General features: G+C 39.4%; 3 protein-coding genes across 3 annotated transcripts; all 3 read left to right on the plus strand.

Moving 5' to 3' along the window:
* The first annotated feature begins 5,974 nt into the window (after positions 1-5,974).
* LOC131345589 (trypsin-2-like) lies at positions 5,975-7,385 on the plus strand. The gene is made up of 6 exons (XM_058378533.1): positions 5,975-6,048; positions 6,149-6,299; positions 6,386-6,636; positions 6,770-6,906; positions 7,013-7,114; positions 7,237-7,385. The coding sequence occupies exons 1-6, from the start codon at positions 6,009-6,011 to the stop codon at positions 7,282-7,284; spliced, it is 729 nt and encodes a 242-aa protein (XP_058234516.1). The 5' UTR covers positions 5,975-6,008; the 3' UTR covers positions 7,285-7,385.
* A 7,632-nt stretch (positions 7,386-15,017) lies between these two features.
* LOC131345601 (trypsin-2-like) lies at positions 15,018-16,446 on the plus strand. Its single transcript, XM_058378557.1, has 6 exons — positions 15,018-15,125; positions 15,226-15,376; positions 15,482-15,732; positions 15,866-16,002; positions 16,116-16,217; positions 16,318-16,446. Exons 1-6 carry the CDS (start codon positions 15,086-15,088, stop codon positions 16,363-16,365), a joined length of 729 nt encoding a protein of 242 aa, XP_058234540.1. The 5' UTR covers positions 15,018-15,085; the 3' UTR covers positions 16,366-16,446.
* Positions 16,447-19,258: 2,812 nt separating this feature from the next.
* LOC131345595 (trypsin-2-like) lies at positions 19,259-20,686 on the plus strand. The gene is made up of 6 exons (XM_058378546.1): positions 19,259-19,390; positions 19,498-19,648; positions 19,734-19,984; positions 20,118-20,254; positions 20,361-20,462; positions 20,561-20,686. Exons 1-6 carry the CDS (start codon positions 19,351-19,353, stop codon positions 20,606-20,608), a joined length of 729 nt encoding a protein of 242 aa, XP_058234529.1. The 5' UTR covers positions 19,259-19,350; the 3' UTR covers positions 20,609-20,686.

Here is a 20,686-nt window from a genome sequence, read left to right on the forward strand (position 1 = left end):
AACTACTCCAACCTTATTTGATTTGCTAAATATATGTGCTTTCATTTAAAAGATTCCAAAAGAATTTGAGTAATGCCTGGGTGGTACAACAATGTTTATACAATATTATATGATATTGAAAACAGGAGATTTTCTAGTCTAGTCTAGTTTTGTCACAAAGGTGACTACAGAGCAAAACAAACATGTCAAATGACAGTTCAACTTGGGCAGGCTACATGACTATACGCTGCACCTGCTTTGTAAGCTCGTTCAGAGAAAGCTGGTTTAACCTATAATTCAGAGAAAGTCTGTAGAACGTATTTCTGATCCTCTGGCCCCCCTTCACTATAAACCCATCATGTAGAAGGTTTCCTCCCACTATTTCTAAAAGGCTAGGGTTGTTCTGTAACTAAAACATACAGAACATAACTACTGCACTATGAAATAAGCAAAACCAGTATGTTTAATTACTCCATTTGAAAAAAAAATGAAAATATGGGATAAACATTTACTCACAAAAATCTTTTTCCAAACTAAAATACGTAACATTCAAGTTTAAACAAAACTACATTGTTATTTATTTATTTATTTATTTATTTATTTAATTTATTTATTTTTCAGAATGAAGCCAGATGAATAAAGTTTATTTTCTGGTTCCTGAAAGTGAAAAATAAATCTTAAGTATGTCTCAGCATGAAGCCTTAGAGGTGTGTTAGATAAAACTGAGATCTTGCATTCTCTATTTCACCTACAATTACCTTTATCTTTATGTGAACGGGTCACTCCTGGACACAGACATCGTAATTGCTTCCAGAGAAGTTCAAAAGAAAGTGATGACCTGCCTGTAAACCTGATTTCCTGCTTTTCTGAATGGAATGCAGCGTTTTGGTACGGTGAAAATATTTTATCTTCACATGCAGTGCTCAGGATATTACGGCCTGTGCATTAAAAAACTGTTAAAATACTATAATGGTAAGGAGGTATAACTGAGAAAAAATATGAGACATTGTTAAATACTGATCAGAGCAATATGAAAATGAGCAAACCTAATATGCATTAGATGCACTACTTGTCTTAAAATTTGAGACACAATTCCATTTTTTTGTGTAGCTCCAGCAAACAAAGAGCTCCTGTTACCTGTTGTAGGTTGGGTTATGACTCCCTATATGCATTTAACAAGATTTTACAAGTCCTCTGTCCTTTTCTATATCCAATAATTCAGCAAGGCACAATGAGGCCAAGTAAGTTTTAGTATTTTATAAAAATTGTTATATGACATGGAACACGCAAAAGCACATAAAGCAGGATGATTTGTTTGTTTCTTAAAATAATGTAGTTAGTGTCAATTTAGTTCTTTAATCAAATGTAATACATTTATAAGTATTCATTAGTTCCTGAAATTAAAAGAGACACTAAAGGAACTAAATGTCTAAAATTAAACCTTTTTTTTTTTTTTTCACCCCTTTCTGGTCAGCCATTCAGTTGATGTGTAATTACAGGTTATCTAGTGGTGCTGACCAACACCAACTGCAAGAGGTTCATGTAATCATTTCCATTTCATATTTCTTTGTAAAGGTTTTTTTCATTAACTATACATTAAAAATATAAAATACTATGACATTAAAATTGAGAAAATTTTGAGAATTATTTTGTGTTCATGAAATGCAATCAGAAAGCAATATGATTCAAGTTGGTCAAAAAATGTTAAGGTTCCTTAAAGAAACTAGAGGTAATGGTAATAATGTTGTGTGGTACAAATTCTCCACTCAATCCAGTCTTTTCTGGCTCCTCTCTTGCTGGCTCTACAAAATAATGTGTCTACTTTTTTCCATAACCTTTTTGTACCCTAACAACCTGGAAAACATGCTGGGCCATGCACATAATTCAGTGAAGAACAGGCCTAAGTGATACAAGCAATGCAGTGTGGGGGTCATGGTGTAAGGAACATTTAGAATTCTGCAGAGGTAAGGATCATAACAGAGAAACATAAGATCTGTGCAACATTAAAAAAAAAAAACTTCCACAACTTTAGACCTTAACTAGTTCAAATCTCAATAAAATCCTACAAAGAAATACAAACTGGTTTGGACTGAACTGTTGGACTGGCAGTTTTTAAACAGCCCTCGAATGGAAGGAGTTGTGTGGCTGTATTGAGTACTTTGTTTGTTTTCAGTATTCTAATGGAAAACTCACAGTGCTACTATACACCATAAAAAATTAATCTACACATTGCTTGGAAAGACATTGTTGAAACCCTTATAATGAGACATTAACAAGACAGGGGGGCCAGTAGATTTACTAAAAATCTTAAATATGCAGTTTATAAGTCTATGAAGATTTAAGAGCGAGCTATAATCTTGCTAGCCTGAGTGTTTAAATACACAATCTGTATTCATAGAATTGAATGAGATTATTCAGGTTAACATTACTGCAGTATGCCTTTGTGCTATTTCATGTGAGAAACAGTAAATATTGAGTAAATGCACTACTCTTTCTTCAGCTGTAATGCTTGGCAGCTTTTACAAGGAGTTCACATGGTAAGAGTCATTTTTGTGACTGGACAGGCCAGTTCGATGGTGGAAAGCTTGACTCACCTTTTGTTGCTAAAATGAGAAAGTGAGAAGGAAGGAATTCCAGATGAGCAACAGCCAAGTTTACGAGTGGTTTCAGGTCAGTTAATGAGAACACTCTCGCAAAGTGAATTTTAATGGGACACCACATTCAAAATTCCCTGGAAGAACCCAAACAATCACAAAAGTAATGGCTGCACAGTATGAGCAAGAGGGGAAAAAAAAACATTATTATAAAATATCTCATTAAACAGTATATTTTTCAGAAATACCGAGAAATGTTGTAACAGAAAGAAAACATGGTAGGAAAAACAAAAGACCATGAAATGAAAATATACTACTGAATATTTTATCTCTCACAATATTTTGCATGTAAATATCAGACTGGAGGCCCTAGTCAAATGTGTATGCAGAAGGTACATTTGAATGAAAGCTTTTCTGTAAGTTGTTCTGGATAAAGGGTATCAGCAAAATGACAAACATTTAAAAGTTCAAAATGTAATAAAATAACCAGCAGATGGCAGTAATGCTGAAATTCTGGAGTTTAAAGAGCTTTACAGTAATTCTTACTTGTGTTGTGTGTTAGGGTATTAGTAAAGGTAGATGTAAATCTCCCTGTAAAAAGGTAGATAATACTAAAAAAAAATAAAAAATAAATAAAATAATAAAAAACGCTCTTGGCTTTCTATGGACTCAGATGCTATGCTAAGCTATAGTGGTTCAGACAGTAGTGGGAGAAACAGGTGAGCCCCTCTATTGGTTCATGACACTTGTGAAGCTCCATCCATGGTAGGCCCAGCATGACAGGATGTTTTACTGAGGGGGAAGAGCAGAGGTTGATGCAGTCATAGTGAAGTGCCCCAATTTGCAGTGTGGTTGAATACTATGAGTGATGACACTTCCCCTGACGAAATGACCTCACTACGAAGACATAATAAACGCTATGGTCTTGGAAAGGAGAGGACACTTCCCTATGTAGTGATCACAGTCTTGGTCGCAATAGAAGCAGCAATGTTTTCTTCAATTCCTCTCTCTTTTCATGCCCCAGCTGCATGGGCTCAATAGTGGTACTGGTTTCTGGGAGAGCACTTTTGTTGCAGGGAGATGGCCAGTTGAGGTCGAGATGAATTGTCATGATGAGTGAGTTGAGGGTTAATTCATTGACTTCATGGTTAAGGGTTTGAGGGTTAGAGAGTTGAAGGTTAAGTTCATTGCAGCATTTTAGCTCCAGCATTTTAGCAGTGTAAACGAGTGGCACAGGATACATTGACTGAGTAGATAGCAGAATGGATTCCAGTAAGTATCAGAAAAATGTGGATGCAAATGTGATAATTAGTGAATCTGAAGCTGAAAAGAGACTGGTTTATACACCAGGACAGTGGCAAACAAGCCTCTTAATTCCAGTGAAGGGAAACTGTTAATACTACAGCATACAGGCACTGTGCAATTGTGCTAATAAAGCATCAGTCAGTTTGCTGAGCCTGAATCGGAAATAAATTTGGCACACTTGGTTTGTTTGCACTTTGGGTTGGTATGTTTCCTTAGGGCACATAAAAAGGGAAAAATGTTATGTTTGAATGAGCACTCACTCTGAAAACATACAGTAGAGATACAAATAATCACAATGTACCCTAATAGAATGATCATAATATAAATGTGTGTTTGGTGCCATCTTATGGCATAAGTAGAAATTAACATGAATTTTTAAGATTTCTTTTTTTTAATTTTTTTTTTTTTAGACTTTTTACTCCAGTCAAGTTTGCTGCCAGGAGTATTCAATGGAGTTGACTGATTCAAAAATAAACGTGTTCATAGAAGTAGTTAACAGAAATAGACCATGACTATTTCTCATGTGTAGTTTCATATGTAATTGCTAGTTATGAATGTAACTGTGCTGAGCACTGGATAACTACAGTGCCTGTGACGTTACCTCTGTTGCCTTAACTTTGCACTGAGATAATAGCTAGTCAGATAAGTAAACCAGAAAGTCCTGCATCCCACCCTCGAGTTTGCAGGTTAAAGTTTTTTGACATTATGTTGAGGGCCCATGTGCCCAGTGACACAACACCGCTCTCAGTCTGGAGAGGTAGGTGACTGTGGTGACCATCACTCCCAGTTATACCCCTTTTGTAAAAAGGCTCCTTATCTTCAGCAAGTCAACGTCTATGTCAGTTTCACTGTGGCAAGAATGTGTCTTGTAGTCTGGGGTTAAACACATCTCAGATGGCTTGACCTTTTTGTTTGGAGTGTTAAAGTGTATGTTTTCTGTAGTAATTATGTTTGCCATTTTGCTTCTTCTGAATTTCTCAAACTCTCCCCTTAAAGCATCTCAAGACAAAAGACAGGAGCAGCATCGGGGGAAAATATACATTTTTCCGCTTCTGCTCAATCATTGGCAGAGTGCTCTTGAACTGATTTTGATTTTGACCAAAAGTTTCTAACAACTAATTAAATTAATATATGTGAAATTAGACATTCTTACAGGTTTAGACACAGGTCTGGACGCTGAGGTGAAGAAGCTATAGAAGCTTTGAAACATATCCACAGCTGGAACATTTGCTGGGATTAATATTCCTCCTAAATCTTAATAGTGATTTAATAAACAAAATACTAGGTATTGAGATATGTGTATTAGTAAACTATCATAACCTATTCATCAAATTCTTTAAAGTCAGATATATGTTAGCAAAATTATATCTTTATTTTCTGTAGGCCTTGAAACCAAAGCTATAAAGTACATATCAGGCATACTGTATGTGGAGGACGTGTGAGAACATGTATGAAATCTTCAGCTGTTAAGTGACATTCCCAGCAGGAAAATACTTCAATTTAAAGAGATTCTACACTATCAAAACTGGAAAATAAGTGAGCCAACACACACTGTGCCATTTTCCTCAATAAATTACCCTGAATTTATGTATTATATATTGTATCTCAAAACAGTAAAGCAAATAAAACATAACTATCCATAATCAAATCTAAACATAATGAATTCACTTTTAATGGAACTTGCATTAAACCTAAAATATCTACACAATAAACAATCAATATCCCAAACTAACTGATAAACCCAATAGAAAAGATACTCCAGTTTTAAATTTAATGTTGTTTTAATGAGGTTGATTTCACTGGATTTATTTACCTTGTTGAATAGCTATATCTTAGCCATAAAATTAGATAAATTAATCATTTATATTTGTGAAGAAAGCAGCAAATTGAAGTGAATCAATACATTAAGTGGTAAATAGTTTAATGATAAGTTATTGAAAATATGAAAAAATATTGAAAAAATGCTGAGTGTTGTGTTCATTTTGGCAAAAAGTCATTGATTTACAGAGTCACTTATCAGACTTTAGATTATCTTTAGGTACCAACTGTTGATTGGTCCATATGGGACTGCTGGTTCACATAAATAGGAGTGTGAACTGAGATCCCCATCGTAGGTGATCAACAGCCATCATGAGGTCTCTGGTCCTGCTTTTGCTTGTGGGAGCTTGCTGTAAGTATAAACTCCTTTTACAGACTCCACAGCAGTATGATTTGAAAGAAACTCCATATTCTGATATGCAATCTGTTTTCTTTTAATTTTTTGTATTCAGTTGCTCTGGAGGATGACAAGATTGTTGGAGGGTATGAGTGCACACCCAACTCCCAGCCCTGGCAAGTGTCTCTGAATGCTGGCTATCACTTCTGTGGTGGTTCTCTGATCAATCAGAACTGGGTTGTGTCTGCTGCTCACTGCTACAAATCGTAAGTGTTTTATTTTATGATTAATAGGTTAGTCATTATAAAAAATACACCTCTTGAACTTAGAACAATTTCCTTCACATCTCCAGTCGTGTGGAAGTTCGTTTGGGTGAGCACCACATCCAGGTTAAAGAGGGTACTGAGCAGTTCATCTCCTCCGCTAAGGTCATCCGCCATCCCAACTATGACTCCTGGAACATTGACAATGACATCATGCTCATCAAGCTGAGTCAACCCGCTAGCCTGAACAGCTATGTGCAGCCTGTGGCCCTGCCCAAGAGCTGCCCCCCTGCAGGCACCTGGTGCACAGTCTCTGGATGGGGAAACACCATGAGCTCCAGTGAGTACAGACTTTGATTCATGTTTGTGAAAATGTTGCAGATGATGTTAAAATGAAATTTTAATAAATAAATAGTGGGAGAACTTCATTTGTAAATAAGATTTTGACTGCTCTTTACTTACCTTGCTTGCAGCTGCTGATAGCAACAAGCTGCAGTGTCTGGAGATCCCTATTATCACTGACAAGGATTGTAATAACTCTTACCCTGGTATGATCACTGATGCCATGTTCTGCGCTGGTTTCCTGGAGGGAGGCAAGGACTCTTGCCAGGTAAGATGAGATACTGCTGCATTATGATTATCTATATTAGAACAGGCAAAATATTTATATTTTAAAGCCTCATAAGCTATAAAATTGGATGTTCTTTTTCACTCAGGGTGACTCTGGTGGCCCTGTGGTGTGCAACGGTGAGCTGCAAGGTGTTGTGTCTTGGGGTTATGGCTGTGCTGAGAAGAATCGCCCTGGTGTCTATGCCAAGGTAGAATCATTGCTGTCTGTTGCAGTGTGATCAGATATGATCCACATCATGTATATCAAATATTTCTGTTAAATCTCATTTCATTTCATTAAATTTCATCAATCTTCTCTCTCTGCTTCTAGGTCTGCATTTTCACCAACTGGATTGCTGACACAATGGCCAGCAATTAAATCTTCAGTCCTCAATGATATCATACTGTAAAATCCAACATCTGAAATTTTGTTGAAATAAAATTTCCTCAAAGAATAAAACAACCTTATATGACTCATCATTCAGAAAACTTGAGTTTTCATTATGAAAAAACAAAACAAAACAAAACCCCACTATAATCCTGGTCCTGAAAAACACTTTTACAACGTTTCTCTTGAAATATTTTTTTACATATTTAGATATGCAGGTGCTAGTTTGTTTGTTGGTGATTTATTTCTGTCATCACAATGAGACACTGTGAGCATAGTTACAATGATATTGTAATGGGCGGACTGTAGCGGAATGACAGGCACGAACAGGAGTAGTTAAACCCCAGGAGGGGTACGTTTATTGAGGAACACACAATAAGGGAAGGAGAGGGGTGAGCAGAGTGACACTCTGGAGAAAGGAGTAGAAAGGAAGGGAAAGGAGAGGAAGGAGAAGCGAGCGGAGTGATGCTCTGGAGAAAGGAGTAGAAAGGAAGAATGGGAGAGGTGAGCAGAGTGACGCTAAGGAGCAAGGAGTAGAAAGGAAGGGAAAGGACAGGAAGGAGAAGCGAGCAGAGTGATGCTCTGGAGAAAGGAGTAGAAAGGAAGGAGGTCAGAGTCTACGTCCGAGAGTTCACATGCGAGACCCAACTTCTGTGATCAGACCCCGAAGGAGCGAAGGAGAGGAGATTAAGTAGGGGAGCGCCTGCATGGAAAACAATGAGTTGGTGCAATCAATTACACTCAGGAGAGTGAGTGCGCTGACGAGGGGTGGAGTCTGGCATGCCCGTGACAGATATTTAATAGCTGAAAATATATTTCAGTGACTTCAAACATAAAATATTACAGTCAAGTGTTGCTGCTACCTTCAAAAAGAGATTTTTTCCACACACTCTCAGTTTTACACCAACATTCAATGTCATATTAACGAGAAATGAAATGTAGAAGTAGTGGAGATTAAAAAAAAAAAGCTGCAAACAACAAATCTGTCCATGCTGGAGCATATAAAAACACATTTCTGCCCCATGATCCTAGTAGTCTCCTACAAGGACTTGTTCTCTTTTTTCAACAGTCAGTAAATACTCAAACAAGTCTTTTCTTCATTTCTCTTCAAGATTTCTAAAATTTACGACATTCTGGTTCATCCTATTCTCCGTGACCTCTTTCACTCCCCTTTCACTGTTCCTCATTACTAGTTGTTCAGCATCTTATAATCCACTTCTATTCTGCCTCTCTGCATTTGACCTTGTTGAGTCTTCCTATATTGATGATATTTTCACTTTAGAGAATGGAAGCTGGTCAATCTGTCAGATAATGCTTCATTGTTCCAACCTGTGTGTTGTTACCAGCAGTCTATATATGTGTGTAAGGATGCGCCCGTGGGCGCGGAGTGGGTCAGTTAGGGAAGTTCAAGTGGAACTCCTCTGTGAGTGAGGGATCAAGGATGTCCTGTGCATTGACCCAACACCATTCCTCTGGGCCATAACCCTCCCAGTCCACCAGGTATTGAAAATGCCCATTACTACGCCGGTAGTTTAGGATAGAGTGTACCTGGTATGCTAGAGAGCCATCTTTGTCCAACGGCGGAGGGGGGTTCAGTAGTGGCAGGGCTGGTAGCATGCGGTTCGTGGAACGGCTTGAGCAGCGATAGGTGGAATGTGGGTGATATACGATATGTGGGAGGAAGCTTGAGGTGGAAGGACACTGGATTGACTTGGCGCAGGATTCTGAAGGGGCCGATGAACCTGGGACTGAGTTTATGGCATGGGAGTTTCAGTTTCAGGTTCTTGGTGGAGAGCCACACTTTCTGTCCCACTTGGTAAGCTGGATGGGGGCGTCGTCGACAATTCACATTGCTTTCCTGTCGACGGATCGCCCTCTGAAGCCACACATGAGCTCTCTCCCAGACTTCTTGGCTATGTCTAGACCAATCCTCAACCGATGGTACATCTCACGGTTCTCTGGACCACGGAAAGAGGGGAGGTTGGTAGCCCAGAACGCACTGGAAGGGGGTCAAGCCTATGGAGGAGTGGCACAACGAGTTCTGCGTGTACTCGGCCCAGGGGAGGAACTCACTCCAACGGTGTTGTTCACGACTGCAGTACATTCTGAGAAACCTCCCAATTTCTTGATTAAGCCGCTCCGCTTGGCCGTTAGATTGAGGATGGTACCCTGAGCTGAGGCTGACACAGATGCCGAGTCGTTTACAGAATTCTGACCATACACAGGAGGTAAATTGTGGCCCGCGATCAGAAACAATGTCCTCGGGTAAACCATAGTGGCGAAAAACTTCCCGAAACATAGCAGTGGCAGTTTCCATGGCAGTGGGTAGACCCTTCATGGGGATTAACTTGCATGACTTGGAGAACTGATCAATCGCTATCATGACTGTGGTGAAAGCTTGTGAGGCAGGGAGGTCAGTGAGGAAATCTAGAGAGATATGAGACCATGGTCGACGAGGCACGGGCAGTGGTTCTAAGAGACCTTTGGGTAGCTGACGACTGTTTCGGGACTGGGCGCAGGCAGAGCACGAGCGGACGAACTCCTCGACGTCATGGTTAAGAGACCACCAGAATCGTTCTTGCACCAGTTGAGTGGTTCTACGGATGCCTGGGTGTCCAGAACTCGGGTTCTCGTGGATCCACTGTAGAACTCACTGGCAGAAACTGGTTGGAACATGCACTTTATTTGGGGGAATGGTTTGAGGAGGAGTTTCGGTTGTGTGTGCTCTTTCAATGTCTCTCATAATGTCCCACTGCACAGGAGCCACTCGGACAGATGGTGGGAGGATAGGTTCTGGACAGGCAGGTAGCTCAAGGGTTTCGTGAATGTGAGAAAGGGTGTCAGCCTTACCATTCTTAGAACCAGGTTGATAGGAAACTGAAAATGTGAACCGTGTGAAGAATAGTGCCCATCTTGCCTGACGAGTGTTGAGGTGTTTGGCATCATGGAGATAAGCCAGGTTTCTGTGGTCGGTGAGCACCAGGAACGGATGGCGGGCTCCCTCTAGCCAGTGCCTCCATACCTCCAGGGCAGCTTTGATAGACAGTAGCTCCCGGTTCCCAACGTCATAGTTTCTTTCAGCTGGTGTTAGCTTACGGGAAAAGAAAGCACAGGGATGAAGTTTGTTAGATTTTGGCTGACGTTGGGAGAGAACGGCCCCTATCCCACAATTCGATGCATCCACTTCTACAATGAAAGGCAGTTCGGGATTAGGGAGGCAGAGTATAGGGGCAGAAGAGAAGCTCCTTTTTAGTTTCTGAAACGCCGCCCTGGCCTGGTCAGTCCACTGTAATTTCTTGGGCTTATTCTTCAACAACAAAGTTAACGGGCTAGCAACGATACTGTTATTTCTGATGAATCTACGATAGAATTTGGCAAAGCCAAGGAAGCGTTGCAGGCTCTTGATGGAGTTGGGTTCAGGCCAAGACATAATGGCTGACACTTTACTTTGGTCCATTTCTACTCCCTCAGGTGAGATTACGTATCCCAGGAATGCAATGGAGGTGCGATGGAATTCACATTTTTCAAGTTTGACAAAGAGTCTGTGATCAGAGAGGCGTTGGAGGACGGCGCGGACATGGGAGATGTGCTGTTCGAGGTTGGTGGAGTAAATGAGTATATCATCAATGTATGCGATGATGAAGTGATTCAGCATATCCTGAAATACCTCATTTATTAGTGACTGGAAAACGGCAGGAGCATTCGTGAGTCCATAAGGCATGACCAGGTATTCGTAATGTCCATGTGTTGTGTGGAACGCAGTCTTCCATTCGTCACCCTCCTTTATCCAAATAAGTTTGTAAGCGCTGCGCAGGTCAAAATGGTGAAAATTCTTGCGCCTTGTAGCTGTTTGAGGGCCACAGGCACCAGGGGCAGTGGGTATGGATATGGCACCATTATCGTATTCAAACCTCTGTAATCGATACAGGGTCGGAGATCTTTGTCTTTCTTTTCTACAAAGAAGAATCCTGCAGCGGCTGGTGATGTTGATGGGCGGATGTATCCAGCTGCTAAGGCTTCTTCCACATACTCCTCCATGGCTTGTTTCTCCGGAAGTGACAAGGGGTAAATGCGGCTCTTCGGTGGTGTGGTGTTTGGGAGGAGATCAATAGCACAGTCCCAGGGTTGATGTTTGGGTAGCTTGGAGGCCTTCTCTTTACTGAATACTTCAAGAAAGTCTTGGTATTCCTTGGGGAAGGAGACTTGGAGCGAGATTTCTGGGCTTTCAATGGAGGTGGAAGAACACGGACGGGTTAACTGATTGAAAAAACAGTTCTTGGTGCAATAGGTGGACCATTTTCTAAGTTCCCCTTCCTTCCAAGAGATTACAGGGTCATGCAATTGGAGCCAAGGAAGGCCGAGGACAACGGGGTTTGAGGGCGATGAAATGATGAAAAAGCTGACTTCACCACTTCGATGAGGGATGTGTGGTGAGTGAGGAGTCCTTTCCCAATGGGTTGATCGTTGATGGCTGTAACTCTTAGCGGTGGGACACATGGGGTAGTAGCCAGACCGAGCTCGTGTACCAGGTTGCAGTCAATCAGGTTTACAGCAGATCCAGAATCAATCAGCGCTGTGACGAGAAATTGAGTGTCATTATTCAAGAAGCACAGGGGCAGTGAAACTTTAGAAGCCTGTTTCTCGACCCCTACCTGGGATGAAGTGGGTTTAGCTGGACACTGGATGATCCTATGACCGGACTGTCCGCAGTAAAAGCACAGCTGCTGTTGGTAGCGATGTTCGCGCTCTGCCTCTGAAACGCACGACCTCTCCAGCTGCATCGCTTCTGCAGTTTCCTCCCTCTGTCTATAGGATTCCATGACATGACGTGTTTTGGGGGGGGGGGTGCGATGCTGTCGCCGTAGATTATCTAGGCGAATGGCTGTAGATATGTATCGTGACAGCGTGACATCAGTCTCTCTGCAGGCCATCTCAACTTTCAGCTCCCAACTGAGCCCCTCCCGAAACTCTGCAATCAGTGCCTTTTCATTCCACCCCAACTGCGCAGCTAGCGTACGGAACTTAATTGCAAAATTGGTGGCGGTTTTATTCCCCTGGCATAATTCCAAGAGCTGTACAGAAATGTCTTTACCTCCTGCCGGATACTCGAAAACCTCCTTGATGAGATTAGTGAAATAATCAACTGTTTTAACTTGTGGGTCAGAATCCCACACCGCTGAAGCCCAGTCCAACGCTTTGCCAGTGAACGCATGAATGCACATCGTACCGTCTCAGTTGTCACATTGACGCAAGAAACCCCGGCAGCAATCGGCGGCTCCATCAAACTTTTCAGGAAGGGCGAAGCGTGGGAACTCAATGCGTGCAGCAGGCGGTGGAGCTGTGGCCGCGGCGGGAGGTTGTTGTTGTAGCTGCACGTTGGCTGCTTCTAACTCGGCCACTTGATCCTGCTAAAACCTGATCATATGTCCCTGATGGACGATGGTGGCTTGAAGATCCGCAGGATTCCCAGTTGGTGAAGTATCCTGTAAGGATGCGGCAGACACGGATGAAGTAGAATCCATATTGCAGATCTTTATTAAATCCAAAACAGCAGGCAAAATCGGAAACGATATGGAATACCCGACAGGGTCAAAAGCCGGGAAATCAAACACTCGGAAAAACAAACCAAAACCGCAAAACCAGGAATCGTAATCACAAGAACAGGCAGAGGTCATACACTTTGAGAATATGGCAATAATCAAACAAGGCTCAGTACATACTCCAAATGGGTAAACAATACTTCACAGAGAACACTAGATAGGGAGCTGTTTAAATACCTGAGCAAGACTGGAAATGAGTACCAACTAGTCAATACTCGGGTGACGGTGCCCTCTGTTGTTCTGGCTCCGCATACGTTGTTACAATGTGAGTTTTTATGTGTTTTACCTATTTGTGGATGGGTGCTATAAATCTTCACCCATCCACCCTTTATGAGGATTCCCCTCAGAGTTTCCTTTCGGGGCAATCACATAAATCCCTGAGGCATGCCTTCAAACAAGTGAAGGTAATTGCTGGCCATCCAAACTAGTAAATACAATTTGCTGTGGCTCTTTTCTTCTATTTTAAAAAACAGTTGGTTCCCTCAAGCATTAATATTGATTTGAATAATGACAGAATTGTTACAGAAACTACTTATAAAATGACAAATTTCCAGAGTGCAGTAAACGTAGATGTATTTCTAATTAATTGATTTATATTAATTAATACCAAAAAAATATACACTGTACCATGGAGTGATTCAGAATACAAAAGTAAAAAAACACCCCAATAACTGTTATCCCTGACTTCTCAAAACAAAACATTTAATGCAGAGATTAAGCAGCAAGGGCATACTTTTACATATAAAAATGTGAAACTGTTATTATTATTGTTAGTGGTAGTAGTTTTAGTATTAGTAGTAGTAGGAGGAGGAGTACTATATTGCATAGTGTATACTGTGTAAGTCTCTAAAACCAAACCATATTCCCTGCACTGGTTGGATAAAATATTCAGATTCTGATTATATTCTGATCCAATACAATTTGACCAGCAAACACAGAGAGATTAAATGATGCCCACAGGCAAAATTATGTAGTTGCATTAAAATTAAAATAATCTAACATTAATATCAACCTAAAAATTAAATGCCTGCAATGGATAAATGTATCTGAGGATATTTATAAAGATATTAAACTGCTTCCTGTTCTTAGTCTCCACTGTCTGAAATGTCATTAAGAGATTGCAGTTAAAGAGAACTGTGGAAGTCAAACAAGGTCTGGCAGAGCAAGAAAAATTCTGGATAGAATTGACCATATGCTTGGCAGAAAGGCAAGGGAAAAAGGGAACTGCAGGAAGATTTGGCAAACATTATCTGCATGGAAGAGTCATCAGAAGAAAACCTTACCTGCGACATCACAATAGTAAAATCAGCATTTGGTGAAAATATCACCTTACCAGTGGTTAAGCAGCCGACACACGTTTGCTGGGATTCCACATGAATCTTAATAATGATTAAATAAACTCACGGTAAATTATTTAGAAATGTGCATAAAATATGCCAAGTCAGATATGTTAGCTAATTTATTTTTTTTTATTGTCTGTTGTCTATGAAACCATAGCTATAAATTACATATTAGGCAGGTATGTAGGAACGGTGAGAACATGTATGAAATCTTCAGCTGTTAAGTGACTGTTACATTCCCAGCAGGAAAGTACTTCAAGTTAAAGAGGTTCTAGACTATCAAAACTGGAAAATAAATGAACCATCAAATAATGTTCTGTTCTCTTCAATAAATTACCCTGTATTCATGTTATTTATATTGCATGATAAAACAAGTAATTTAGTAAACAAAAAAATGATTATTCATAATTAATTCTAAACATAATTAATTTACTTTTTATATAATTTTCCTAACCAAACAAACCAATAAACTCAATAAAAAAGAAACTCCAGTTCTAAATTTAATTTGTTTTTAATGATGTTGATTGCACTGGAATGTCACTGTGTGGCTATAAAGTTAGGGTATAAAAATAAAAATAACCATTTACATTAATGAAGAAAAAGAGCAAACAAGTTAATTTAAAAACAATAATCTTAAGCTATAAATATTTTAATGATAGGTTATTGAAATTATGAAAAAATGCTGAGTGTTGTGTCAGTTAATTTTGGCAAAAACTGTCATTGATTTACAGTCACTTATCAGACTTTAGATTATTTTTTAGTACCAACTGTTGATTGGTCCATATGGGACTGCTGGTTCACATAAATAGGAGTGTGAACTGAGATCCCCATCGTAGGTGATCAACAGCCATCATGAGGTCTCTGGTCCTGCTTTTGCTTGTGGGAGCTTGTTGTAAGTATAAACTCCTTTTACAGACTCCACAGCAGTATGATTTGAAAGAAACTCCATATTCTGATATGCAATCTGCTTTCTTTTAATTTTTTGTATGAAGTTGCTCTGGAGGACGACAAGATTGTTGGAGGGTATGAGTGCACACCCAACTCCCAGCCCTGGCAAGTGTCTCTGAATGCTGGCTATCACTTCTGTGGTGGTTCTCTGATCAATCAGAACTGGGTTGTGTCTGCTGCTCACTGCTACAAATCGTAAGTAACACTGCATTTTATTACCATTTAATTATAAGTTTGTCATTATAGAAATGACTTCTTTTAAACTTATGAAAACCAAAATTATTTCCTTCCCATCTCCAGTCGTGTGGAAGTTCGTTTGGGTGAGCACCACATCCAGGTTAAAGAGGGTACTGAGCAATTCATCTCCTCCGCTAAGGTCATCCGCCATCCCAACTATGACTCCTGGAACATTGACAATGACATCATGCTCATCAAGCTGAGTCAACCCGCTAGCCTGAACAGCTATGTGCAGCCTGTGGCCCTGCCCAAGAGCTGCCCCCCTGCAGGCACCTGGTGCACAGTCTCTGGATGGGGAAACACCATGAGCTCCAGTGAGTACAGACTTTGATTCATGTTTGTGAAAATGTTGCAGATGATGTTAAAATGAAATTTTAATAAATAAATAGTGGGAGAACTTCATTTGTAAATAAGATTTTGACTGCTCTTTACTTACCTTGCTTGCAGCTGCTGATAGCAACAAGCTGCAGTGTCTGGAGATCCCTATTATCTCTGACAAGGATTGTAATAACTCTTACCCTGGTATGATCACTGATGCCATGTTCTGCGCTGGTTTCCTGGAGGGAGGCAAGGACTCTTGCCAGGTAAAATGAGATACTGCTGTATTATGATTATCTCTATTAGAACTTAAGATAGAACTTTAACTTAGAGATTAAAGCCTCATAAGCAATAAAATTGGATGTTCTTTTTCACTCAGGGTGACTCTGGTGGCCCTGTGGTGTGCAACGGTGAGCTGCAAGGTGTTGTGTCTTGGGGTTATGGCTGTGCTGAGAAGAATCGCCCTGGTGTCTATGCCAAGGTAGAATCATTGCTGTCTGTTGCAGTGTGATCAGATATGATCCACATCATGTATATCAAATATTTCTGTTAAACCATCAATCTTCTCTCTCTGCTTCTAGGTCTGCATTTTCACCAGCTGGATTGCTGACACAATGGCCAGCAATTAAATCTTCAGTCCTCAGTGATATCATACTGTAAAATTCAACCTCTGAGATTTTGTTACAATAAAATTTCCTAAAGGAATAAAACTTGTATGACTCATCATTCAGAAAATGTGATTTTCTTTTATAAAAACAAAACAAAACAAAACCACTATGAAGTAACCTGCACTATCCTGGACCTGGAAAACTCTACCCTGAAAAAAACACATTTAACAGGTTTCTCTTGAAATATTTCTCACATATTTAGATATGCAGGTGCTAGTTTGTGATGCATTTTTGTCATCACAATGAGACACTGTGAGCATAGTTACAATGGCTTTTAATAGCTGAAAATATATTTCAATGATTTCAGACATAAAGGATTACAGTCAAGTGTTGCTGCAACTTTAAAAAACAAGAGAGATTTTTTTCACTCACTCTCCATTTTACAGCAACATTCAATGTCATATTAATGAGAAATTTTATGTAGATGTAGTCGACAAAAAAAACTGCAAACAACAAAACTGTCTATCCATTCTGAAGCATATAAAAATTCATTTCTGCCAATCCTAGTAGTACTCCTACAAAGACTTACTCCTTTTCTACAGTCAACAAAATACTCAAACAAGTCTTTTCTTCATTTCTTTTCAAGTAAGATGTCTAATATGTTTGACACTCTGGCTCATCTTATCTCCATTAACACTTTCACTCCCCTTTCACTTTCCCTCATTACATTATTACATTACATTACAATATTCAACATCTTACAATGTGCCTCTATACTGACTCTCTGAATTTGACCTTGTTGACTCCTCCTATACTGTTGATATTATCAAGCATTAATACTGTGATATGTCAAGTTTTGAGGATGCAGAAGATATGGATAGGTGGAGAGAGAGGATTCGCTGTGGCAACCCCTGAAGGGAAAAGCCGAAAGAAGAAGAAGAATACTGTGATACAAATAATGACAATTGTTACAGAAACAACATAACATATAAAAATTAAACTTCCGCATCATATTAGTTAGCTGTGCTGGCTACCTTTGTCACCCAAGGTGCAATTTCTGTTTAGAGAGGGAGCAACACATCATTGCGCTGAGACTGAAGAATAATTGTTCAGAATAAGAAGACTGAAAGTCAGCCTCAGTTCTAGCAGGTTTATATGTTCTCATCTCAAGTTGTGGGTCCATATGCCTCCTGTGAAACATCACCATTCCCTGTCCCTGATAGGGATCTGTTCCCAGGTGTACCCCTTTTGTGAAAAAGACTCCTCACTTTCAGCAGGTCAGAGTCCAAATTTCACTTAGATGAGAATGCCAAGCCTAAAGTTGAACTATAGACTGATGGCCTATGTCCAATCTTTTTTCCTCTGATAGCTAATTTGACAAAATGAAGATGGCCAAAAGTTACTTGTTATATTATTAGTTATTTACAAAGTGTTATATTAAGTCATTCACAACATTTATTTAAATAGCATATTGCTATACCAGCTGAATTAGCTATTTTGTGTGAACTTTAAAAAAAAAAAAAGGCAATTATTATTGTCAGATTACATTCATTCACATGGATTCTGTTATTTATCAACAAATTGTTAATTACAAGTACCATTGCACATACCCTGCTGGCCTCAGCAAGACTGAAAAAGACTCTTCCTTAAACAAAAAAAAAGAAAAGAAAGGGAACACCTTTGATATTGAAGGCAATATTAATTTTGAAAACAGAGACCTGAAATTGTATTGGACTTTAAGTGATTAAATAGTACTTCTTTTATGGCATTCATATGTCTGTGTGATGCGTGTGCACACACAGAAGAGTCTGATTTGTCTGGGGAATTGTCAGAGTTAATTTGATGTTATCAATTTTCTACATATTATATAAACCTTTACACGAACTATTCAGAAGTGGGTAATGCGTGGCATGTTGGTGACCCGACCTAAGCAATGGCTGCATAGCCCCTTAATTCCAACAGACAGTAAAGGCTGTATGTGCAAGTAAAAAATTGTCTCAGCATATTATATGTTACAGAAACGACAGCAAAAACTTAGAACAAAGAATCATCAGAAGGAAACCTTACCTGAGTCATCACAATACTAAAAGCAGGATTTGATGAAAATATCACTTTGCCAATGGCAGCAGACACAGGTTTGCTGGGATTCCACACGAATCTTAATGAATCTTAATCTGAATAACAATTAAATAAACTCATGGTAAGTTATTGAGAAACGTGAATAAAATGCCAAGTCAGATATATGATAGCTAATTTATTTCTTTATTTTCTGGAGGCCTTGAAACAAAGTACATATCATGCATGTGTGGAGGAAGTGTGAGAACATGTATGAAATCTTCAGCTGTTAAGTGACTGTTACGTTCCCAGCAGGAAAGTACTTCAAGTTAAGGAGGTTCTAGACTATCAAAACTGGAAAATAAATGAGTCATCAAATAATGTTCTGTTCTCTTCAATAAATTACCCTGTATTCATGTATTATATATTGCATGGTAAAACAAGTAATTAAGTAAACAAAAAATTATTATTCATAATTAATTCTAAACATAATGAATTTACTTTTTAATGTAATTTCCATTTCAGTCCTAACCAACTAATAAACCCAATAAAAACAACTTTTTACTCCAGTTCTAAATTTAATGTGATTTTAATAATGCTGAATCCACTGGATTTTCATTGTGTAGAATATCTAACTATGTGGCCATGAAGTTAAATATAAAATAGAAAAATTCACTATTTACATTAATGAAAAAAAGACCAAATGAGTTAATTTGAAACAATAATCTTAAGTGATAAATATTTTAATTATAGGTTATTGAAACTATAAAAAAAAAATGCTGAGTTGTGTCACAGTTAATTTTGGCAAACTAAGTCATTGATTTACAGAGTCACTTATCAGACTTTAGATTATCTTTAGGTACCAACTGTTGATTGGTCCATATGGGACTGCTGGTTCACATAAATAGGATTGTGAACTAAGATCCTCATCATAGGTGATCAACAGCCATCATGAGGTCTCTGGTCCTGCTTTTGCTTGTGGGAGCTTGTTGTAAGTATAAACACCTTTTACAGATCCCAAAGCAGTATGATTTGCCAAACAAGCATATTAATATATGCTGATATGCAATCTGTTTTCTTTTAATTTTTTGTATTCAGTTGCTCTGGAGGATGACAAGATTGTTGGAGGGTATGAGTGCACACCCAACTCCCAGCCCTGGCAAGTGTCTCTGAATGCTGGCTATCACTTCTGTGGTGGTTCTCTGATCAATCAGAACTGGGTTGTGTCTGCTGCTCACTGCTACAAATCGTAAGTGTTTTATCTCATGATTAATAGGTTTGCCATTATGGAAAATACACCTCTTGACCTTGAGCAATTTCCTTTCCATCTCCAGTCGTGTGGAAGTTCGTTTGGGTGAGCACCACATCCAGGTTAAAGAGGGTACTGAGCAGTTCATCTCCTCCGCTAAGGTCATCCGCCATCCCAACTATGACTCCTGGAACATTGACAATGACATCATGCTCATCAAGCTGAGTCAACCCGCTAGCCTGAACAGCTATGTGCAGCCTGTGGCCCTGCCCAAGAGCTGCCCCCCTGCAGGCACCTGGTGCACAGTCTCTGGATGGGGAAACACCATGAGCTCCAGTGAGTACAGACTTTGATTCATGTTTGTGAAAATGTTGCAGATGATGTTAAAATGAAATTTAAATAAATAAATAGTGGGAGAACTTCATTTGTAAATAAGATTTTGACTGCTCTTTACTTACCTTGCTTGCAGCTGCTGATAGCAACAAGCTGCAGTGTCTGGAGATCCCTATTATCACTGACAAGGATTGTAATAACTCTTACCCTGGTATGATCACTGATGCCATGTTCTGCGCTGGTTTCCTGGAGGGAGGCAAGGACTCTTGCCAGGTAAGATGAGATACTGCTGCATTATGATTATCTATATTAGAACAGGCAAAATATTTATATTTTAAAGCCTCATAAGCTATAAAATTGGATGTTCTTTTTCACTCAGGGTGACTCTGGTGGCCCTGTGGTGTGCAACGGTGAGCTGCAAGGTGTTGTGTCTTGGGGTTATGGCTGTGCTGAGAAGAATCGCCCTGGTGTCTATGCCAAGGTAGAATCAATGCTGTCTGTTGCAGTATGATCAGATATGATCCACATCATGTATATCAATATTTCTGTTAAAAATTAATCTTCTCTCTCTGCTTCTAGGTCTGCATTTTCACCAACTGGATTGCTGACACAATGGCCAGCAATTAAATCTTCAGTCCTTAATACAATGTCATACTGTACAATCCAACATCTAAGATGATATTAAAATAAAATTTCCTAAAAGAA

Source organism: Hemibagrus wyckioides, linkage group LG25 (genome assembly GCF_019097595.1).
Source record: "Hemibagrus wyckioides isolate EC202008001 linkage group LG25, SWU_Hwy_1.0, whole genome shotgun sequence".
Taxonomy (NCBI): domain Eukaryota; kingdom Metazoa; phylum Chordata; class Actinopteri; order Siluriformes; family Bagridae; genus Hemibagrus; species Hemibagrus wyckioides.